We start from the raw sequence: 21,069 nt of genomic DNA on the forward strand, positions 1-21,069 counted from the left end.
TTAAATAGAACAATGTATTAAGGCAGTTACCACTTCACTGGGTACACAATAAGCACCCGAAAGATGGTAGCCATTTTATCATTATTGTTATTATTATTATCTCTGAGGATGTTGCCTTCTTCTGTCTGGTTTGCTCATTCTAACTCGTTTCCTTGGTCTAACTTAGGCTGTCTATGCTGAAGTCCAGAAGATCTAAGATGCCTTGAAGGAGGAGGGCAAGGGGTCCCCAAAAGAAGTGTTTAACCAAGGAAAATAAGACAACAAATTGAGGAAAAGGCCATCAAATGGAAAATAATCAAAGTAATGAGGGTTAGTTTCATACTCTAGGCTATGACAAATTTTGTATCAAGGCCAATACAAATCATCAGTGGGCAATACTTTGAACTACTTTCCCCTATAATAAATTTATGAGATTATAATTTCTATTTGCTGAATGGTCCCAGACTCAGGGAGTCTGCTTGCCTGGAACACAGCATGAATTCAATAAATATTTTAATTAGTGTATGAATAAAAGAATGACCATGCCAAATAAGCAAGTACATTTCAAAACTCAAGACAGTTGTATTTGTCATTCTATTTATAAGGTTAAGTGAGTTTTAGAATATTTCTGTCTTAACTAGAGGTACCAGTCCAAACTTTTGGTTGGAGATAATGTATAATTTTGTATAATCAAAATATAAGAATTCAAATACATTTGGGGAAATTTATATATATTTTCACTTATTCGTGACTCCTGATAGCTTGAAGCAGCTATTATGTCAAGACAAATTATTAGCTTTCACAATTGTATAATAAGCAGAGCTATAATTCATGTTCATTTGGAAGTGTTCTCCCCTAGTTATTATGAGATTTAACATACATTTATAGCCAGCTAATCTATTATGATTGTTAGTTTCCTTTGAAAAAAATGACTATTTGTTAAGTAACCAATCAGTAAACATCTCCAGTTAGCCATCTTGGTGACCTAAACAGAATGTGCAATTATTTCAGCCTGTAAGCTGATGGATCATTCATATAGGATCATTTGGATCAACTTTCCAGCAGACAGTCCAATACTTTTGCAGACAAGTATAAAGTTGCTATGAAAATGAAAGTGAAAGTCGCTCGCTTGTGTCCAACTCTTTGCGAACCCATGGACTACACAGTCCATGGAATTCTCCAGACCACAATACTGGAGTGGGTAGCCTTTCCCTTCTCCAGGGGATCTGCTCAACCCAGGGATCAAACCCAGGTCTCCTGCACTGCAGGCGATTCTTTACCAGCTGAGCCACCATGGAAGCCCCAAGATTGCTGTAGTACTATGTATATAATATGAACTCTTCACAGCAACCAGAGAAGACATTTAGGCTGGTAAGCCTCAAGTTCCCCTGTGGCCAGAGTGAGAAAGTCAAGGTGAAAACTCACTGATGAGTTTTATTCCTTGGGCACCTCAGGGGCTTCACTAGGAAGGTATGAGGGGTATGTGTGAAGATCATTTCTGTAATCTGAAAACAGAACTCCTTCCTTATATACCCATGAACTGGCTCCAAAAACCACCCCTAAAGAAAGTTTCAGAACCATACTCAGCAATGTAAGTACTGCAGAAATAGATGAAAATGAATACACATACACAAGTATATATGTATGTATGCATTTTATTATTTTATTTATTCTGGCAAATTTACGAAAAAGAAAACCCTGAATCAGTAGTTTACAGAATACTTGAAGCCCAATAGTCTCTCTCTGGCTAGATTTTGGAGTAATTCTTTGTCCCCCTCTTTCCTCCAAAGCTGGAGTTAAGCTATTTCCAGGTAAGAGTTGTCTTGGTTTTAAGAATTTTGTGAATTGCTTTTCCCTCTTTTTCCTCTTTCTTTTGTTTCTGTCCTTATTTCTTCCAACCCTCCTTGTTTCCTTTCTTTTTCTTTTTTTTCCTAGCTGGGAACACACCAAAATTTGAAGAGAAAAAAACTTAAAGTGTAAAAATGCTTTACGGTCACAACCAATTCTTTTCAAAATGGTTAGCCAACCTAGTCCTCCTCATTTGGACAATTACGGCCAAAAGAAGGATCTAGTTTCAAAGCGCAGCTGCTCATTTGAAGTGGGATAGGCATGTTTAATTTTTTCAATGAGAAAATGGTGATGAATGGAAGAGAAAATAATGATGTCTTTAAAGCTAGACTAAAAATATATATATATTTTAACTCAAGAAGGTCATCAATTTGGAAATATTATCCAGAGAATTATCAAATCACAGAAAGGAGCTTTCAGGAAATCTTAAGTGACTACAAATGGAAAGTATGCCTTGGAGACCAGTTTAAATAGAAGTCACAGTAGTCACATATACTCTCAGCCCTACAATATTCAGCTGCAGAGGAATCCTAGGGAGGCCACTGGGATCCCAATGTTTACAATTATCTTCTTTGTAAAGCACACAGCATTAGTAACAAAGGTCTCTACGTTTTTTATTAATAAAAGTTTATCACAGATTATGATACTTAAATTCTTACTCCTTCAGAATGTTGTTTTGCTGACTAAATCATCTTTAAATCTACACCCAATACAGATCACACAAGCATGTTCCCGTTGTGAGAATTCATTTAGTCAAACACAGTTAACTTGGATTCTTCTCCGTATGTGTGTTATGCTTCAATTAAAAATTTACTAATTAAAAAGAAGTTATACTCAATCCTCTCCTTCCACATGAAATGTTTTTCCTAAGTACATTAAAAAAATAATGAGAATACAAAACTGCACATCTCCTACAAGGTCTTACTGTTAAAAAAAAAACAAACTGTCAGCTATGTTAGAATGTTAGTTTTTCTTTTGGATTTAGTGTTCTTAAGTCATCTCTTTGGATAGGAAAAACATACCCTCTGATATTTACATGTCCTATTCATCACGTTTAATTCTTGCCATTTTTTCCTGCTAATAGTGATCCAAGTAACTGAAGGTCATCATTGGTCATTCAGCACTTTCATTTTGTTGGTCTATCACTATAACCGGTATCCTTTCTCGTTTTGAAAGCAGTTTTCACATTTAGCAAAGGGCACACCCAGCACTATAGCTGCTTACTGCCTTGTGGGGTTTTATCAATAATGCAGTTAACAAACAGAGGCTTTGTGGATAACCACACCATGTCCCAGGTTTTCTAAGCATGTATAGCCTTCCCTTGATTTCCACCTTAAAAATTTATGAATTAAGAAAACCTCTGTGGAAGGGGGAGGTGATCTGTAAAAACAGGGCATTTTCATTTGTCACTGAACTTACTGACTTTTGAAGTCAGTGATTATTACTGTTGTGTTAAATCCTTTATTTTCAAGGAAATAAGCAGGAGAATCTCAAAATGACTGTTAAGTTATCTGCCTTCCAGATATCCTGAGCCAATTAAGATTCGTACTTTATAACAGTCATTAAAAAATGGTGACTAACTGAAGCTTTTGTTTTTATTTTATGCAAACTGTTTTCTGTTGCCAACTGCCTAAAAAGCTTTAGATTGCATTATACATCCAACCCACAGTGACTTGTGTTCTCTTAGTAAGCAAAAGTTGTCTCAAATGACAGAAAGTGATTAGCCATCACTTGCTGCATGACGTGAATGGTCTTAAAACTCCCATTTACCCCCTACTGAACCAATATCTTAAGCTCATTCTAGGGAAGGAGAATGAGCATTTCTCCCACAACTAACCTAAGTGAAAATATGAGCCCTAACTCTGTAGAATGCAACAAATTTGGTCACAAAGGAAAATGAAAGCAAGCACCCTAATACCAACTCAAGACACTTTAGCTGGAGAAAAACAGCCTGCATCCCATAACATTTTATGATACCAAATGAGATGCAGGCAATGTAATTTCACTTATGTGATTCACTTACAAGCAATGCAAATGCAATCTTGCTGATTACATTTGAAACAAAAGACTGAATCTGCTTATTTATAGAGCAGAGCCATAGTCATGCAAAAATCATGCCACCCAGCACCCAGGGTGGAACCAAAAGAAAACAATCTGGCTGAAGACCTTTTCATCTCCATAGAAAGAAAAATGATGTTAACCATGAACTCAGGGTTGACCCAATATGCTTAATAATGTGGCATCTTGGTGCCCTCAATTGAAAACAAGGTCAATTGTTAGCTGAGGTGTTCATCTCAACATGCAAACAATGTCCAACATTTTGGTTTTTAGATGGTCATAAGAAATGTTCTGAAAATGCTTTCATCTGTGTGTAATTTTAAACCTTCATTTATCCATGGCTGTGTGTGCATATACTTACACACACATTTGTACAAAGACAATGGAGAGATGTGATGTATAATTTCGACAGGCAGCTATAGACTGCTATAACTAATCCATTCACTAGCTGGACCCCTCACAATGCGTATTTTATGAGCTCCTTGGTCTAGTAAGTTGAGGTCTTGAACATTCGGGAACTACTAATTTTAACCACCCCAAAATAGAGCTTTTATTAGATAATTTTCCTATTACGAAGTTCAAAAGTTAGAACTGAATGCAAAAGCTGCTGCCAAATGCCATCTCTGAACTTCCCAAAAAAGCAACAGAGCTGGAAGAATTCTACTTTTCTGTGCTGCTCTGATTTTAAAGATCAAACAGGTACTTCGGGCTCAGCACCAGCAACTGAGCCAAGGCCCAGCTGCCAGCCACAGCATCCACATCCGAGGCATTTGGCTAGAGTCTGGCTGATAGCTAAATCTGTGGCACCCTAAGGAAGAGAGGAGCATCGCCAAAGCAGACCTGGGCCTGGCTGCAGCTGAAACACTAAGAAGTTTAATAGGATACCTCACACCTGCCACAGAGCTTTTTTCCAAGAGGGAAATTGCAGATGGCTGGAAACACTCCTTGCAGAGTGACTTGTGGCTACAGGGTTTCTCAATCTTAATGAAGAAGACACACTTCAACGGTCTACTCAGTGAGGCCAAAACACTGTTTACAGCTCACAGAAGCAATTTTCTGGGTAGTAATACCACTTCTTTTTGGTCAGAGAGATTATTTCCAAATAGCAACCTTTGAGAAGTTCTCAAAAATGGAGGTGTCTTTGAAGTTAGCCTTCACATTCAACACGTCGGGTCCCAAAACTGTACTCAAATGAAACAGGAAAATGTATTGTGTTGAAGCATCCAACCTTCTGTCTTCATGTCCGCAAGTGGAAAAGACCTAGAAGCGTATAGTTTTGCTCATTTCCACACAGCACAAGCAGTGGGCCAGAAACCATTTCACTTGTTTGGAATGTGAGCCACTACCCAAGCACACGGCATATGGCCGCACACTTCTCCATTCCCACATCCCAGCAAAAATGCAACTGCTGTCCAATACACATAGTCTCTGAGTAGGAAATGGCCGTGGTTTCTGGAGCTCTGAGGTCCAGAAAAATGCTGCCAGATTTTAGAGGAACCCAGGGGCACATGGGTGGTAAGAACAGGAGATATTATGAAATGAAAGCAAAATGTGATCCTCTAGGGCAGAAAACAGCTGCTCCTGTTTCATTTAAACTTTTTTCCATCACGGGATGCCTCCTACAGGGAGCCTTCCTTCTTTCACGTTTGGGAAAAGGATCAGACCTGAAGACATTTTGGACTCACCTGGGATATGCCTACAGTGGAAAATCAGGAAATAAAATTGAAAAGCAAATATAATGGAGTTTACAGTAAGGACAGATGACATAATAAATACATATTGAAGACTGTTTACTGATTGGTCAAAGATGTACTTAATTACTGAGCCCACGAGTGCTACAGAGGGTTCAAGATCAGCCAGCATCAGCCCTACCCTTATAAAACTTCCAGTCTAGGAAGTGCAGTGCTGGTTATCTGTGACTCCCCATTACACTTGCAAATGGAAATTCCCAAATGAAGGTAGCTGGTGCTGGACCATTTGTGGATGTAAGTCACATGACACTGTATAAGGCTGATCTTTTGATCTTTGTGTCCCACGCTGCCTTTTTTTTTTTTAGGTTTTTTTTTTTTGGATGTGGTCCACTTTTCAAGTCTTTACTGATGTTTTACAATATGGCTTCTGTTCTATGTTTAGTTTTTGGCCCCAGGGCAAGTGGGATCTTAGCTCTCTGACCAGGGATCCAACACACACTCCCTACATTAGAAGGTGAAGTCTTAACCACTGGACTACCAGGGAAGTCCCTGTCCTAGGCTTCTTATTCTGAGAAACCACTGGGGAAAGGAGACCATTACACTCTCTTCTACTTTGAGAGTAAAATGCTTCTCTCTGGTTATATCTTAAGCTCCCCCCAAGATACCATGAATCTCTCCCTTGCATTATGTGAACCAGAAAGACACACATCTACTCAGTATTTTGTATTTCTAATGGCTTCTCCCAGTTGACACCATTGAATGAAATGACAATCATCTCCTGCCTTCACCTGCCCTCAGCCCTAATGTGTGCATGTCCATTCGAGCACAGACGTGCTTATGAACTCAGTCTCTGGGTGTGCTGTGCCTCGTGTCTCATCCCCACCTGCACCAGAAGGCCTTCTACCTCCGATACTAGTGACGACAACACTAACATGAAGCAACGCTTTGATAGGACTGTGTCCCAGGCAGTGTTCTAGGTATTATACAGAAATCCACAGATTCAACCCTCATGACAGGTCTACGAGGTAGGTACTAAATTTTTCCCTCATCTATAAACAAGAACATGAAGGGGGAGGTAAGTACCTTGCCCTAAATCATACAGTTAATAAAAGACAAAGACACACGCTGGCCATCCGGTTCTAGACTCCACGTTCTTAAACACTATTTATCCCTACCTTCTTGTCCAGTGAAGCTCGGGAATACATTCTAGACCCTTGGGCATTTATTCCAAAACTCCTTTCCAAAAGCTTTGTTTGTTAAACTCAACTCCATTCTCTTAATTTTCCGAGCATTCACAGTTATTTCTAAAAATCTACCCAAGAGCCCAAAAGAAGAAGGAGAAATGTAGAAACAAAGGCACCCAATTCTATGAGCACTGAATGCATTCATCGCCCCCTAATCTGACTCCAGATGTGAACAAGCAAAATACATAAATCTGAGTAGACTGGTAGTTCATATAAACAATTCAGAGTCTTATCATGCCTCTCCGAACTGACTCCAATTCATCAAAAATGTAGGAGCAGGTTATATATGGCACCCTCCATTAACTGAAACACACCCATAAATTTCCAAAAGGTAGGACTCAGCACCAAAAAATATCTATGTACGGGTGGAGGAATCCCCACATCTATTCGGAGCTCCATGCGGTTTGTGTCTCCTCCGTGCAGTCTGGCATCATGCATAATGCAACACCGCAACTGCTAACAGCAGGCGCGCACCAGATAATTTACACTTGTTTTTATGGACACGAGGAACTGATCTTTGAAGCCGTCCCTAATGAGATTCCGCTTGGCCCTAACAGCATCCTGAGAGAGTGTTCCGGTTTTCTACTTGGCATCCGGTGCATATTTATAATGCAGAATACAAGCTCATTTAAATTGCACATGTGGATTTTGGTGTCTTCCCTAGGTTAAAGAGAGTTTTTCATATAATGAGGAACACCGACTCCTCAGTTACTAACCTCTACTTTCCCCAAACAGTGTCACTGCTAATCGCTCCAGGTACTTATCAAAGAGGCAGGTCCATCCAGGGTTTCGACCTGCAGGGCCAAAAGCTGCGTCAACTCCAGCCCAGCTCAGCAGTCTAGCCCCAAAACTCAATTAGGTCCTCAGCCAAAGGAGATCGCCAGAAAGCCTAATTATACAGCACCTTTCTCAGTAGACATAGTAAGAAGACAGTCAGGGAGAAAACCTAAAGCCCCAAATTAACCTAAATTAACAACTTCCTGCCCCAAAGTGCTTGCCATGCAAATCTCTCTTATTATCTTCCCTCTTTTACCTACTCCCCCTTGCAAGCCCCTTGCAAAACGCTTCCTTAAGCTTCGAACTCTTTAGTAGCATTTATTTTTTGTCACTTAATTTTTAAGAGGTTTGTAGCTAAATCACCAGTAATTAGAAATCCATCAAATACTTATTTTAAATTTTATTTGTTTTACCTTTAAAGGAAAAATTTTAAAACACTTTCAATCAGTACCTAACACCAACGTTATAATGTTGTTACCTGTATTAAATCCAAATTACAGGTTTCTGTGAAAATAGTGATGTGGTAAGATATAGAAGAGCTTACTATTAAAAAAAATAACTGAAGTTGTTAAGAAAACAAAGATGCAGAATAAAATTGGTTCACTTTATGCAAAATATGTGATTCCCATGATAAAGATGACCCATTTTCACGGTCTTCATTTCAGATAAACTCCACATATTAGGGACAGCTGTCAGTCAGAGTCCTGGTATGTGCATATGTGCGTGCGTGCTCAGTCGTGTCGGACTCTGCGACCCCGTGGACTGCAGCTTGCCAGGCTCCTCTGTCCACGGGATTCTCCAGGCAAAAAAACTGGAGTGGATTGCCATTTCCTCCTCCAAGGAAACTTCCCGGCCTGGGGATCAAACCCATGTCTCTTGTGTCTCCTGCATTTGCAGACAAATTCTTTACCACTGAGCCAATTTCATGCTTCCACTCAACAATAGTTGATGCCAAACAGGATCAATAAATAAACACTTTACAAGGAGTTAAGACAGCATACTTTCTAATGCCTCTCTTTTTAAGGTTGGAAACGACACAGGAAACCCAAAACTTTAGGGTCAAGATGAAAGTGAAACTGGTATTTTTCCTATGTTAGAAATGAGAGTCTACTACTGTCAAAGTAAGAGTCAACTGGAGGCAGGACAGATGATAGCATTAGTGTAGGAGTATCAGAAATACTCACTCTGAGCTTCATCCAGCTCCATCCTGAAAAAAACACGGGAGACTCATGTTACCCTTTTTAAAGGCATGCATAGCATCAAGTCTATATACATGCTCTCAAAATGAATGAATGATTCCAAGGGAGTACACACTTCCTGGGGAAGCACACAGTAAGAGAATACGGAATTCTTACAAATTCAACAGTCACTCATTCCTTCAACAGGTATTTGAAGAGTGTCTAGAACGTGCTAGCACGTGACAGGTGCTGCAGGTACAGAAAGGCAGCAAAGTAAAATGCAAAGAGTCCCACAGTCTTCAGAGAACTTAAAGCCTAGTTGCAAGACAGACACTTCACAAACAGTCAGAAAAAAATATGTATAAAAAGTGTGACCAAAAAAAAGCATTGCTCATAGGAGGTGCTCTGAGTCCATACATACAAAGAATTCATGGAGTCCAGAGAAAGGGATAGGGGCTCCCCTGAAGCAGTGACAAACGTGGAGGCAGGAAAAGAACGCATATTTAGGGAGGAGGACCGTCAGCATCAGTCTGAGCCTCAAAGTTGGGGGCCTGCTGCTCTCCCACACCTCTCAGTACTTCTCCACTTGGAAAAATAAAAAATTCAGGAGGCATGCCTAGGAAGCTGGATTTACAATGTATCTTCTCTTCAGTGTCAGCCCAGAATCCAGACGGAACTGAAGACCTTGGGAAAAACTGGTGGACAGATCACCGAAGCTGGCACTAAGTGCTGCCAAATGTCTGGCTGGCACAAATACACGGGCTAAATTGGCCATAAAAACCTCACTGTAGTCTTGCTCCTCTCAAAGGAAATCATTTTGCCATCCACAGTGAGGCTTACCCAGAGGCCAGTCTTGGGGGGAGGCCTTGAATTTTGAGCTTAACTCAATTGCACGGTTTAGGGCAAGAGTTTCATGTTTCAGATGTGCAGTCAGGTAATCCGATCCCATCAGAGTTTTAATGGCTTCTAAAGAATCCAAAGTGTTAAATCCTTTTCCCAGCCTCCCCCAGAGCAGTCTGATGGTGCTTTTTTTTAAACCTCCGTTCCTCTCCATCCAGTCTTTTACTCTCATACCCAAACGGTTCCTAAATCTGAAACACCAAGTTAATATTCATTTCTTCTGATTGTAATCAGTGTTCTAAAACAGCACCTACCATACATACTCCCTTTAAAAAACACTGAGAGAAAATAAAACAAATAAAGGAAGTGGAATATGTAGAAAGGGGGTTTTATTTCAGGGGCAACGCCATTATCAGGAGACCTTCCTTCTAAGCCTGGCAAGAACATTTTCTGGTTCTGCAGAAACCAAAGGCAGCAGATCCAAGCCAATTCCTCACCTCCAGGAAAACGCACATCACCAAGAGCTACACTGTCCAAAGCAGCAGACCGGAGCTGCGATCAGTGTTCATTAAGTCTGTGCCCCTGGCTATCAGCAGGTTAACAAAGACTCAATCCCTCCCTCCCCTTGTGGGAATCCCTTGGGAGACAGTGCTACCCTAAATACTTGAAAAGTACTGAGACAAATAAAACTTCTCAACAAGAACAGAAGACACACCCAGCTTCACGGCAACCAAAAAACTGATGGTGAAGGATGAGCCACGTGGCACCATTAAAACCCTGCTGAAGTTCAAGTGTTGACACTGTGGGTACGATCCTGGTAAACAACGGTATTAATAACAATATTTACCAGGCACGGAGCATTGGGACACAGTGCTAAGTGCCTTATTCTGTACTAAGCATCATCTAATATAACCTCCACCATTACCTATGGGCGCATATATTATGATCTGTGACCACAGTAAAGATGAGATTCTAGGAGCGGAGTCTGTAAGTGAACACACAGAAGGGGCACCTGGGTAGACAGCCAGGATTATGGACATACTTCTGGGGAACTTCTTAAATGATAGCAGTTTTTATATCTTTGACTGTGCCTAGATTTCTGCTTAGCAACAACCACTCCACTCCCATACTCTCCTCTCCAAAATACACTCATGCATTCTTTGGTCTCCTGTTCTGCTGACTGCTTTGTTAAGTCCAGCGGTGATTCCAGCAGCCCGTGGTAGAGCACCTCTCAAAGCAGTGCTGTTTGTTTATAAGGTGACACAGCCCTCCCTGCAGAGTGTGGGGCGTGACTAAAATCTCCTAATGGCCAGAAAGCTCATTTTAGTTCTACACTTGACAAAATAAACACCTCATAAAGGCAGGTAAGCAGAAGCTACTTTCCACTTTGGACTGCTCTGTCTTAATAACCTTTGAAAGCAAGAAATCCACTGTGGGGAACAGGCTCTCGCACAGAACGCAACACACAATTATGCACCAAGAGACTGCAATAAAAGCACAACTCCCTATGTAAAGTTTGTTTGTTTTTTTTCCTCAAAAGGGGGTACCTCTCACCAATACAGGCCATTCCTAAATTGCAAAGGTTCCTTTGCTGCAAATCCTGGCCACATTAGCAAGAACAAACCCAGCTGGTCTGAAAAACCTGGGCATTTGAATCCCCTGAAACCAGTTCCCAAAAGAGCTGATTTTTTCCCCCTTCTTTTGTCCACAGAAAATGAAGCTCCACTTACATGTTGGGAGGAAATATTTCAAAACATTCCTTTTTTTCTCAAAGTGCAGAATTTATGGTAACAGATAATTAACAACAAATGACAAACAATGTGAGCAGTAAAGGTCCCAGTTTGGTTGCCAAGATGATGGTATCGAATTCCAAGATAAACAGTGGAGCGTGCCGGCTGCCATTAATGTGGCGGAGGGGTCGAGATGGAGAGATGCAAAACAGGCCAGCCATCCAGCACCGAGGGGCAGGGACACGGGGGCCAACCACCTCCCACGTGGTTGCTATTTCCCTTCTGAATTCTCAAGGGCGTCAGCCGACGAGGGGGTGGTACTAGACTCACTCTTCTGTAAGGAAAAGGACACCTACCTGTGCTTTTCTATTTCACATGGAGGGGGAAGAGAGTCTTCTTTGAACTGCACTATGGAAGAATTAGGAATTAATATCCTTCAGGAGTTAATACCTCCTTCCTAGTCTGTCAGTTCTTCCCAAAGACATCCCCCCTCCTCATTCTTCTTTACTCTAAGCTGGTGGAGACAAAATAGGTTTCAGGGCATCCAGCTGTGCCCAAAATGTGAGGGTCAGGAACAAAGTGAAGACAAGTTAACTGTGAAAGTCAGAATCAAGCACAACACACGGTAAGTCTCCTAGAGACTAACAGAGGGCAGACCTTGGGCAGCTGACATTTCAGATATTTTTACATTTCTCAAAAACCAGTTCATGGTTCACTATTTCTCAAATGGATTTTTTTTTTTTAACATTGAAACACAAACCTAAACTTCTGAGTTACTCAAAAAAGTCTAACAAATTGTTCTGTCTCAGGGATCAACACAGGTCAGTGTATCAAAAATTTCGATTCTGATCCTTTCAAATGCTGGATTCATTGGTATGTAGAGTTGGCATGCATACCCTAAAAACCCAAGGTGAAATTTGTCTTATCTCCCCGCTGACTGATGTTCAGGGATGTGCTGACATACTCCTGGCATTCAAGTCAAGCCCAAGGCCAGGGACATCATAACTGCAAGAAAGAGTTAGAATCTAATAATATACCTGCCAGGCCCTCCCTCTCCTTTCCTCTCTCTTCTTCACATATACCACTACTTTCCCTCTTCTCCATAAAACATGTTATCTCCTCATTATATTTCCTCCACACCCTAGCAGGACCAATGTACAAAAGTTGGTACTTTTTAAAAAATGGAATATTAAATATAAGGCAAAACTAAGAGCAACGGGTATCTGTGATTATTAAAAAATATCTGTGATTATTAAAAAATGCCTCATACAGTTTGACAGGCTTCTGTGGTTATCTCTGAAGTCTTAAGTGAAATCTTAAGGCAAAGCAAAATGAAACAAAAGGGGGAAATTTTTCCAAAACTCAGGACCAAATCAGAGCTGGTAGAAGGTCCATGTTATAGCAAAAGGCTAACTCAGGAAATTAGAGAAACATGCTGAGGCTGCTTAGCTGGTGGGAGACTTTACCTTTTTTTTTTTCTTAATTTCAGTTTTAAGTCTTTGGGCAAAACACATTTTAAACTAAGTGTACAATATGTAAACGGTTTGAAACTTGGTCTGTGGCCCAAATACCTAAAACTAAATACCACAAGTAAACCGCTTTTCTTAGCCAATCAGCAGAAATGCCAAAATAGTCCACCGAAAGATGAGAAAAGATATTTTCCTTCCAATTGGAGAATTATCAAATCTTTTAGCTGGAAGGTTTCAGAGACTGTCTATTCAAAGAAATAAATGGATTTGAGTAGAGTTCATGTTATGGTGGTAGGGCACCACAATCTTGTAAGGAAGCCACTGCCGACAAATGAACCTCAAGAAGGGTTTAATTCTCACGTGAAATTTTAAAGCTCAATACTAACAAGTTCTGAAAATTTACCTCTTTGCTCTATTAAATGGTGCTAGTGTTTTTCTGTTTTGTTTTTTTTTCAACTAGTGTCAAGAGCTTTGCTATTTAATATAAAACATGAAAATTTAAACCAACTAGAGTGTATATTCTTGATGTGTGGTAAAGGAAAAAAAAATTAAAAGCCTGCAAGACAACACATTTTCTTATTTGCATACATTTTACCCTTTTACAGGGACAAACTGAAGGAAAAAAAATCTTCAAAGCCAAAGAAAAAGAAAAATATGCAGATCCAAATACTGCAAAGGCCAATAAATTCAACAAAGTTTCCTCTTTGCAAAGTTAGTGTTTCTACACAGACAAAGCCTTTAAGTGTACTTTTTACATTAAAAAAAAAAAAAAGGCAGACTAACATGGTGGTCTGGAAAATCGTGGCAATTTTGTCCACACTGATATTTAAATAATAGCCTAATTATGCCAGGATAGCTACAGAAACACCCAGTTTCCAGGATGCCAGGTAAGTCTAAAAGGGAAGGAGACATGGGAAGGAGAGAGCGAAGAAAACACCGAAGAAGATGAAAAACAAGCTGATGCACACATTCTGAGACTCGGTGAGTTTTTTCTCCTTTTTGAAACAGTTCAGAACTACCTAGAGCTTGTTATACTAGAGGTGGCAGATTTAATTATTAGCTTTGTTTTCATATCTTAAAATCTACATCTTCACAGGCTCTAAATCTTAGAATTGAAATTAATATGTTTCAAATACAGACTCCCTATTATAGTACTCCTTTCCTGGTTAGCTAGTCTTGTCATTTTTGTCTATTTTTATCAAAACAATGTTTTTTAAAAATTGTACTCAGATCAGGAGATAAATTTAATCCATAAGGAGAGGTGATTAAGAATTGCCCAGTTTCAGGATATGCCAATCCACTGACTGTAGCCACACTTTTCGTATGAATCTTTTCTCTCTATAAAAGTAGGTAACTGTTTCAGGATTTGAAATCCAGGCATACCATAGTAGAAAGAATCGGCTTTGTCAAAATTCTTTACCCTTCCAGAGAGTCAAGGAACCAAAAACAAACAAAACTACCTAGTTATGCAACATACAGCTAAATTTCTAAGGACAAATCCATATGGGACAAAAAAAAAAAAAAAAATCTTATTTCAGGTTGCCTTTTAAAAGCAAAGAAATCAACGGGATAGGAAAAAAGTCAGTTCTGAAATGAAGCCTAAACTGTCATGGACCACGAGACCAGTACCCTCAGGGAGCATAACAGGAAAAAGAACTTATTTTTTAAAAGAAATGAGAGAGGAAAAGAAAAAACACCCTGTGTTTGTACATGAGCACAAACCAAAAGGGCCATTCAGCATCTCCAAGATGAATTTCAGATTGAAAACATTAACAAAAATTATGGCCATGCTAATGTGCAGGCCAGTGATAAATTTGTAATGAGAATGAGAAAGCGGCTTACCAAGAGAAAAATGTTTAGAATTTTTTTTTTTTCCACACAGCTAATGCAACCCAGCTCTTCGACAAAGAATGAATCTCTACCTTGTGAGTACTGTGTAATTTTACAGAGCCCCAGACAATCACTCATTCATTGATACTCCTCTTCCTCCCTATGCGAGGTGGGGAGTCACTGGTCTTCTCCTCCAGTGTATCCCCGTGATGTCTCACTATGTAGTCTTTCCCTACAGAATATCACTAATGATGAGGGATTATTGTTCTTTATTTCAAACAGACTAAAGGAAAGAGAAGAAAAGAGGAAACCCTAGACGGCCAGGGTAGGAAGGAATGATGCTAAAGTGCATCGAGTGCAACAGCTGGTGAGGAACTTGAAATTCAAAGACGCTCAACTTGCTCAGGATCACAGACCTAATTAGTGACCAAGACAGGACCAGAATCCAGGTTCCCTGAAATACTGTCAAGTCATCTGCGACAGCAAGCTCTTTATTTATCGATACTGTACACTTTTCTGGCTTCCAAAAATGAACTTGACAGCATTTCTTAAATAGATGTCCCTCTATTAGATGCTAAGAAGTCAGCAGCATCTATGGCCTCACATCTTCACATAGAGGAGCAAGCTGAATGACACTGAACCAAGAAACAGCCTTTGGTCTCTACCTGGATTACAACACAGAACAGAAGAAGGTACCACCCAAGGAAGCTGGGCCCAAAGAAAGCAGATTTACATGAGAGTGAGCCTTCAACGCAAATCTTGCTAACTAAAAGCAGAAGGGACTGCAGACAAATCACATGTTTATCATTCTTTAACTAAATGTTTTTTTAATCATAAAAGCATTATAGAATTCTTATAAAATAGACGAAAGTATATAAAATAAAAAAGTGTTAAGATCTTTACCTATCATTCCCTCCCCTAAATTTATTTGTAAATTTATTCCCTACAGAATCCCCAATAATGTTGATATTTATCTTTTTACACATTTTGAGATTTTTTTTTAACCAAATGGCACTTCTGTACACTCTTCTGTAACTTTCTTCTTATATCTAAGGATACCTATTGTGTTTAGTCGCTCAGTTGTGTCTGACTCTTTGTGACTCCATGGACTGTAGCTTACCAGGCTATTTTGTCCTTGGGATTTTTCAGGCAAGAATACTGGAGTGGGTTGGCATTTCCTACTTCATCGGAATCTTCCCGACCCGGGGATCAAACTTGTGTCCCAAGCATCTCTTGCACTGGCAGGTGGATTCTTTACCACTCTGCCACCTCGGAAGTGCCAAGGATAACTAATATAGACCTGAAATAAATATTTATTTCCTACCACTTAAGAATAAAACTTGAGATTAGACAAACAAAATCTTGTAAGAATTCGGCATGGGATGATCACCAGGATACCCTAAAAGCTTCAGACCATTTCTGATTAGCAATGCCCAAGCAAACACTGACAGATGCTCTAAAATGCAACAAAGCAACAAGGACAAATTGGACTTGTCAAGTTTCACACAAGCAGTTCAGGAAAAAAAAAGATGTTAACACTTCATGCTCACCAGCTACTGGACAAGACCAGAAGTATGATCACAGCATTTATTTACCAATGCTATCTTCTGGGCACTATGTCATATACATCATCTCAAGTAACGCTGACAACCATCTTAGAGAGTCATTGAACCCATTTTACAGATGAGAAGATAGAAGTTCAGTAATCCAGCCCATCATCACCTAGCCAAGCCAGCAACTAGTGAGATCAGCTTTCGGATAGAGATCTCTGACTTCACACCACATTATCAGCAACCGTGTGAACACTGTCCTCATTCCCCAGCTCAAGCTATACCATTTGTACTCAGTCCTGGTTAAATCCAGTTAACTCTTAAGGCTTCTATTTTAACCACTAAGGTCCATCTAGTCAAAGCTATGGTTTTTCCAGTAGTCATGTATGGATGTAAGAGTTGGACTATAAACAGAGCTGAGTGCCAAAGAATTGATGCTTTTGAACTGTGGTGTTGGAGAAGACTCTTGAGAGTCCCTTGGACTGCAAGGAGATCCAACCAGTCCATCCTAAAGGAGATCAGTCCTGAGTGTTCATTGGACGGACTGATGCTGAAACTGAAGCTCCAATACTTTGGCCACCTGATGTGAAGAACTGACTCACTGGAAAAGACCGTGATGCTGGGAAAGATTGAAGGCATGAGGAGAAGGGGACGACAGAGGATGAGATGGTTGGATAGCATCACTGACTTGGTGGACACGAGTTTGAGCAAGTTCCGGGAGTTGGTGATGGATAGGGAAGCCTGGTGTGCTGCGGTCTGGTCCGTGGGGTCACAAAGAGTCGGACACGACTGAACAACTAAACTGACTGACTGACTTAATGCTTCTGTTTTAACCTCAGCCATAGGTACAGAGCCTCAGACACTGATAGGGCTACGAAGGCTTGAGACTAGCACAAGTGAATGCAGGCCACTATGATTCTACAGGGAAAAATCAGGTGACAACACTCAGCTCTCCAGATTCCTTGTCCCCTTGGGGCTGACAAACCCATGAATAACTCAAGGTAGGTGAGACATCCCAACAGGCACTAAGTCAGGGCACAGAGGAAGACAAATACTATACATTTTCACTTACATGTGGCATCTAAAACATAAAAGGACAAATATAGTAAAACAGAAACACAGACAGAGAACAGACTGCTGGTGAGAGGCAGAGGGAGGGGCAAAACAGGTGTGGGTGATTGAGAGGTGCAAACTATTGATATAAAATAGATAAACTACAAGAATGCAATATAGAGCACTGGGAATATAGCCAATATTTTATAATAACTTTATGTGGAATATAAAGTATAAAAATATAGAATTACTATGTTGTATATCTGAAACTAATACAATTTTGCAAGTCAACTATATTTCAGTAAAAAATTTTAAAAATGAAAAAATTTTAAAAAAGAAGTCAGGGCACCTTCCAACATTGACAGCTAAAAATTACACCCAGCCAAGTTTGCTACTACGGGTTCCCCGATGGCTCAGCGGGTAAAGAATCCACCTGCCATGCAGGAGACACAGGAGATGTGGGTTTGATACCTGGGTTGGGAAGATCCCCTGGAAAAAGAAATGGTAATTCACTCCAGTATTCTTGCCTGAAAAAGCCCATGGACAGAGGAACCTGTTGGGCTACAGTCCAATGGGTCGCAGACATGACTGAGCAACTAAGCGTAGGACAAGTTTGCTAGTAATGACTCCTTGAGGAAGACAGGACAAAACTTACCAGTGATTTTCTTATTTATCCATTTATCTATACTCCACTAATTTTCAAAATGAACTGAGACAGAATAATAAAGTGCAGAATCAATAAAACAATCATCTATGAGAAGAGTTAACAATTATTGAGTACAGACTATATACTAAGCATTCCTCTAAAAGCTTTACAGATAATAATGTTTTTAACCTTCACAAGAACCTTTGGAGATAGGTGCTACTTTTATCATCTATATTTTAGAGATGGGAAAAAAGGGAAGTTAATACACTTCTCCACAGTTGGTTATGCAGCTAGTAAGTCATGCAACCAGGTTTTAAATCCAACAATCTAATTCCACTGGTGACACAGACCACTATACTACCCTGCCTCCTCAAAACAAATGTAAAAGAAAAAGAGTTAAGTAAGATTCCAGGGGTGTTGGCAACTAAAGCCATGGACAAGAAAGTACAAAGTGTCCAAAACTGAAAATAAAATTTAATTTGAGCTTCCTAGCAACCAATCTTGAAAGAAAAAAGTGAGGAATTAACCTCAATAGGGTAGCCAATCATCCTGGTTTGCAAGGGACTGAAGGGTGACTTTTGATGCAAAAACAGATATGGTTAGATACCTTACTAAAGATGTTTTACAGTACTTAATTAGGCCTCAGACAATGTAAAACATACAAAATCTTGTTGGTGTTTTGAGATCTACACTGATTCCTTGAGCACCTTCTCCTACCCTCACTGAAAATACTAAATAAGTTTCATCATTAAAAATACTAAATAGCATTCTGCTTGGGAACATGACAGGGCTGTAGAAAAATGAAGCCCTGTTAATTGCTGGTTTTCAACCATCACATCTATCAGTATCTTTAAGAATCTGGATAAGAAATTCTGGGTTCAATTCTGCCCTGTCAACTTCAGCTGTGCTTTAATTTTCTTTCCCAAGGTCATATGGGATTGCTTTCTTTAAAAAAAAAAAAAAAAAAAACTTCCCTACATCACAGGCAGAGATGCAGACCAGTGATTCCTAGAAGGCCTGGTGACAACCTGTTCAGAACTCCCAAGTGAAACCAAACCAGGACCATGTGGTAAACCCTTAATGCCAGTTGAACTGACAGCTTTGAAATCAATGATGAGGTTATGAAGATGGGAACTGGGTCTTACGCATGGGTGTTCCCCTCACAGCACATCCTGCAAATAAATGTCCTAACTGCAATCTTAATCTTGGTATGTCAGAGCTAAAAGGGTTCATATCTATCATTTGGTGCAAATGTTTACATTTACTAAGAGAGAAGGTAAATTGTCCAAGATGGGTCACAAAGCTAAGGTGCGACAAACTAATTAAATAGGAAGTGAACTATTTCTTAAACAAGTTAACTAAACCTCAACTAGGTTTCCTGAAAGAAAAAGCTCACTTTACGGATCAGCACTGTAACTTCAATCCAGGCGATCTGTCATGGGTCTCCACAGACGTCAGTTGTAAGTGCAAAAGGAAAGCCAATGTTCTAAGAAACTCATGCAAAATAAATGAGCAACTATTCAAGAAGAAAAGACAAAATACCTTCAGGGAGAGGAGTAGAGCTCTTTTGTGTTTTAACTATGACATGTTAAAAATTTAGAAAAACTGAAGAAATTTTAGACTAAATATTTTATAGGTATTTTCCAGCCAATTTAGGTTTCTATTTAGACCCTGGGCAATCTTTTTAGATATAACATGATCATATTTAACCAAAAAATCTGAATGCCCAGTATGGGCTGGTCTCTGTGCTAGGGGACCAAGCATGGAAAAGAAAGGTCAAGGAAAAGGTTGGCCAGCATCTTGATAATGTGTACCTTCTTTCAAACAACACTGAGTGTTAAGACTGGTCAGAGATCCCAATGAACATCTCCAAATCTCAATCACAATTTTTCAACACAATGCACAATCAAATCCATGGATCAATCAAGTGATCAGTCAATATTTCTAAACACCTGTCACCTGCTCAATCCTTGCCTTGAAAAAGAAATGAATGATACAGGACTTTCCTGGTGGTCTAGTGGTTAAGACTCCATGCTCCCAACGCAGGGGTCTGGGTTCGATGCCCGGTCCGGGAACTGGATTCCACATGCCACAGTGCCACAACTAAAGATCCTCACGTGCCTCAGTGAAGACTGAGGAGCCCACGTGACACAACCAAGACCCAGCACAGCAAACAAATAAATAAATGTTAAAAACTGTTTTTAATAAAACAAACCTGCCCCAGTATTTTAAAAAAAGAATGATATCGTTTGAGAGAAGGTAGGGAGAACGGAGGGGTAAGAGAGAAACAGAGAAGAATAAAAATGGAGGTGGTCTGGTTGGAGGAAAACACCAAGTGATGAAAATGTCATGTCGGTGGAGGGTGGGGGATGGATGGGCACAGTCACTCTGGACTGGGGAAGACAGAAGAGGTTTCCTAGATGCAGAGGGCCAAGAATTGACTCTCAGCAGAGCTGAAATGTGAGCGTCTCAGCTGTGAGAAACAGTGAAGGCAATGGCACCAAGACAGAAAGGCCCACGGGGTGCCAACATGCGTGGCTGGAACAAAAGGTGTAGGTGGGAAGCCCTCCACCTGCGCCCTTGCTCATGGGTGATGAAGGTGCCAAGGGCACCTGGAGTTAACCGTGGAAGAACTACTACTCCCAGGGCAGAAGTCGGGTAAGAGGGCTACACAACTGTCCAAGCCGCCACTGCAAACTCCACTTTTCAAGGCTTGTTTTCATAAAAGGTATAATCTGATCCTTCAAATTTTTCATGGCTAGACCATGTACATCAGTTCTAAGGCTACATGATTTTTAAAATATCATTGTGCATTCACAGCTCACCAGTGGAATCTTAGGGCTACAAACAAGCAAAGACTAAGCTGAGATTCCCTGTCAGTCGTTTTCCAAGGAATCTGGGGCAAAACATACTTTCTTTTGCCTGGAAGGAAACAAAAATCCACAAAGTGCTGTGCCATTCTTTAATAGAAATGTTACACCAGCAAAGCAGAGCTCAAGGATTCCTAAGTCCAGTTTACACACATTCTATAACATATTTGAAGGAAAAGCAATTATTAGAAGCAGAAGAATAAAAGGAATATTTGAAATTAACACACAGTTAGTATTCAGAAAAGCCATTTTAACAAAGAAAAGTCTTTCCCTTAAAAACTTTTCCTTAAAACCAAGAAACCTTCA

At 40.0% G+C, this 21,069-nt stretch overlaps 1 protein-coding gene across 8 annotated transcripts in view; it reads right to left on the reverse strand.

The window, feature by feature from the left end:
- Positions 1-21,069, reverse strand: part of MPPED2 (metallophosphoesterase domain containing 2) — a 211,395-nt gene that overhangs the window by 182,378 nt on the left and 7,948 nt on the right. Inside the window, exon 3 of one of the 8 annotated variants that reach the window (XM_019975562.2) lies at positions 8,782-8,804. The exons of the other annotated variants lie outside the window; for them this stretch is intronic. Coding sequence (XP_019831121.1) covers positions 8,782-8,804 — 23 coding nt within the window. The remainder of the gene's footprint in view (positions 1-8,781; positions 8,805-21,069) is intronic. 8 annotated transcript variants of the gene reach the window in all.

The sequence above is a fragment of the Bos indicus genome, chromosome 15, assembly GCF_029378745.1.
Source record: "Bos indicus isolate NIAB-ARS_2022 breed Sahiwal x Tharparkar chromosome 15, NIAB-ARS_B.indTharparkar_mat_pri_1.0, whole genome shotgun sequence".
NCBI lineage: Eukaryota > Metazoa > Chordata > Mammalia > Artiodactyla > Bovidae > Bos > Bos indicus.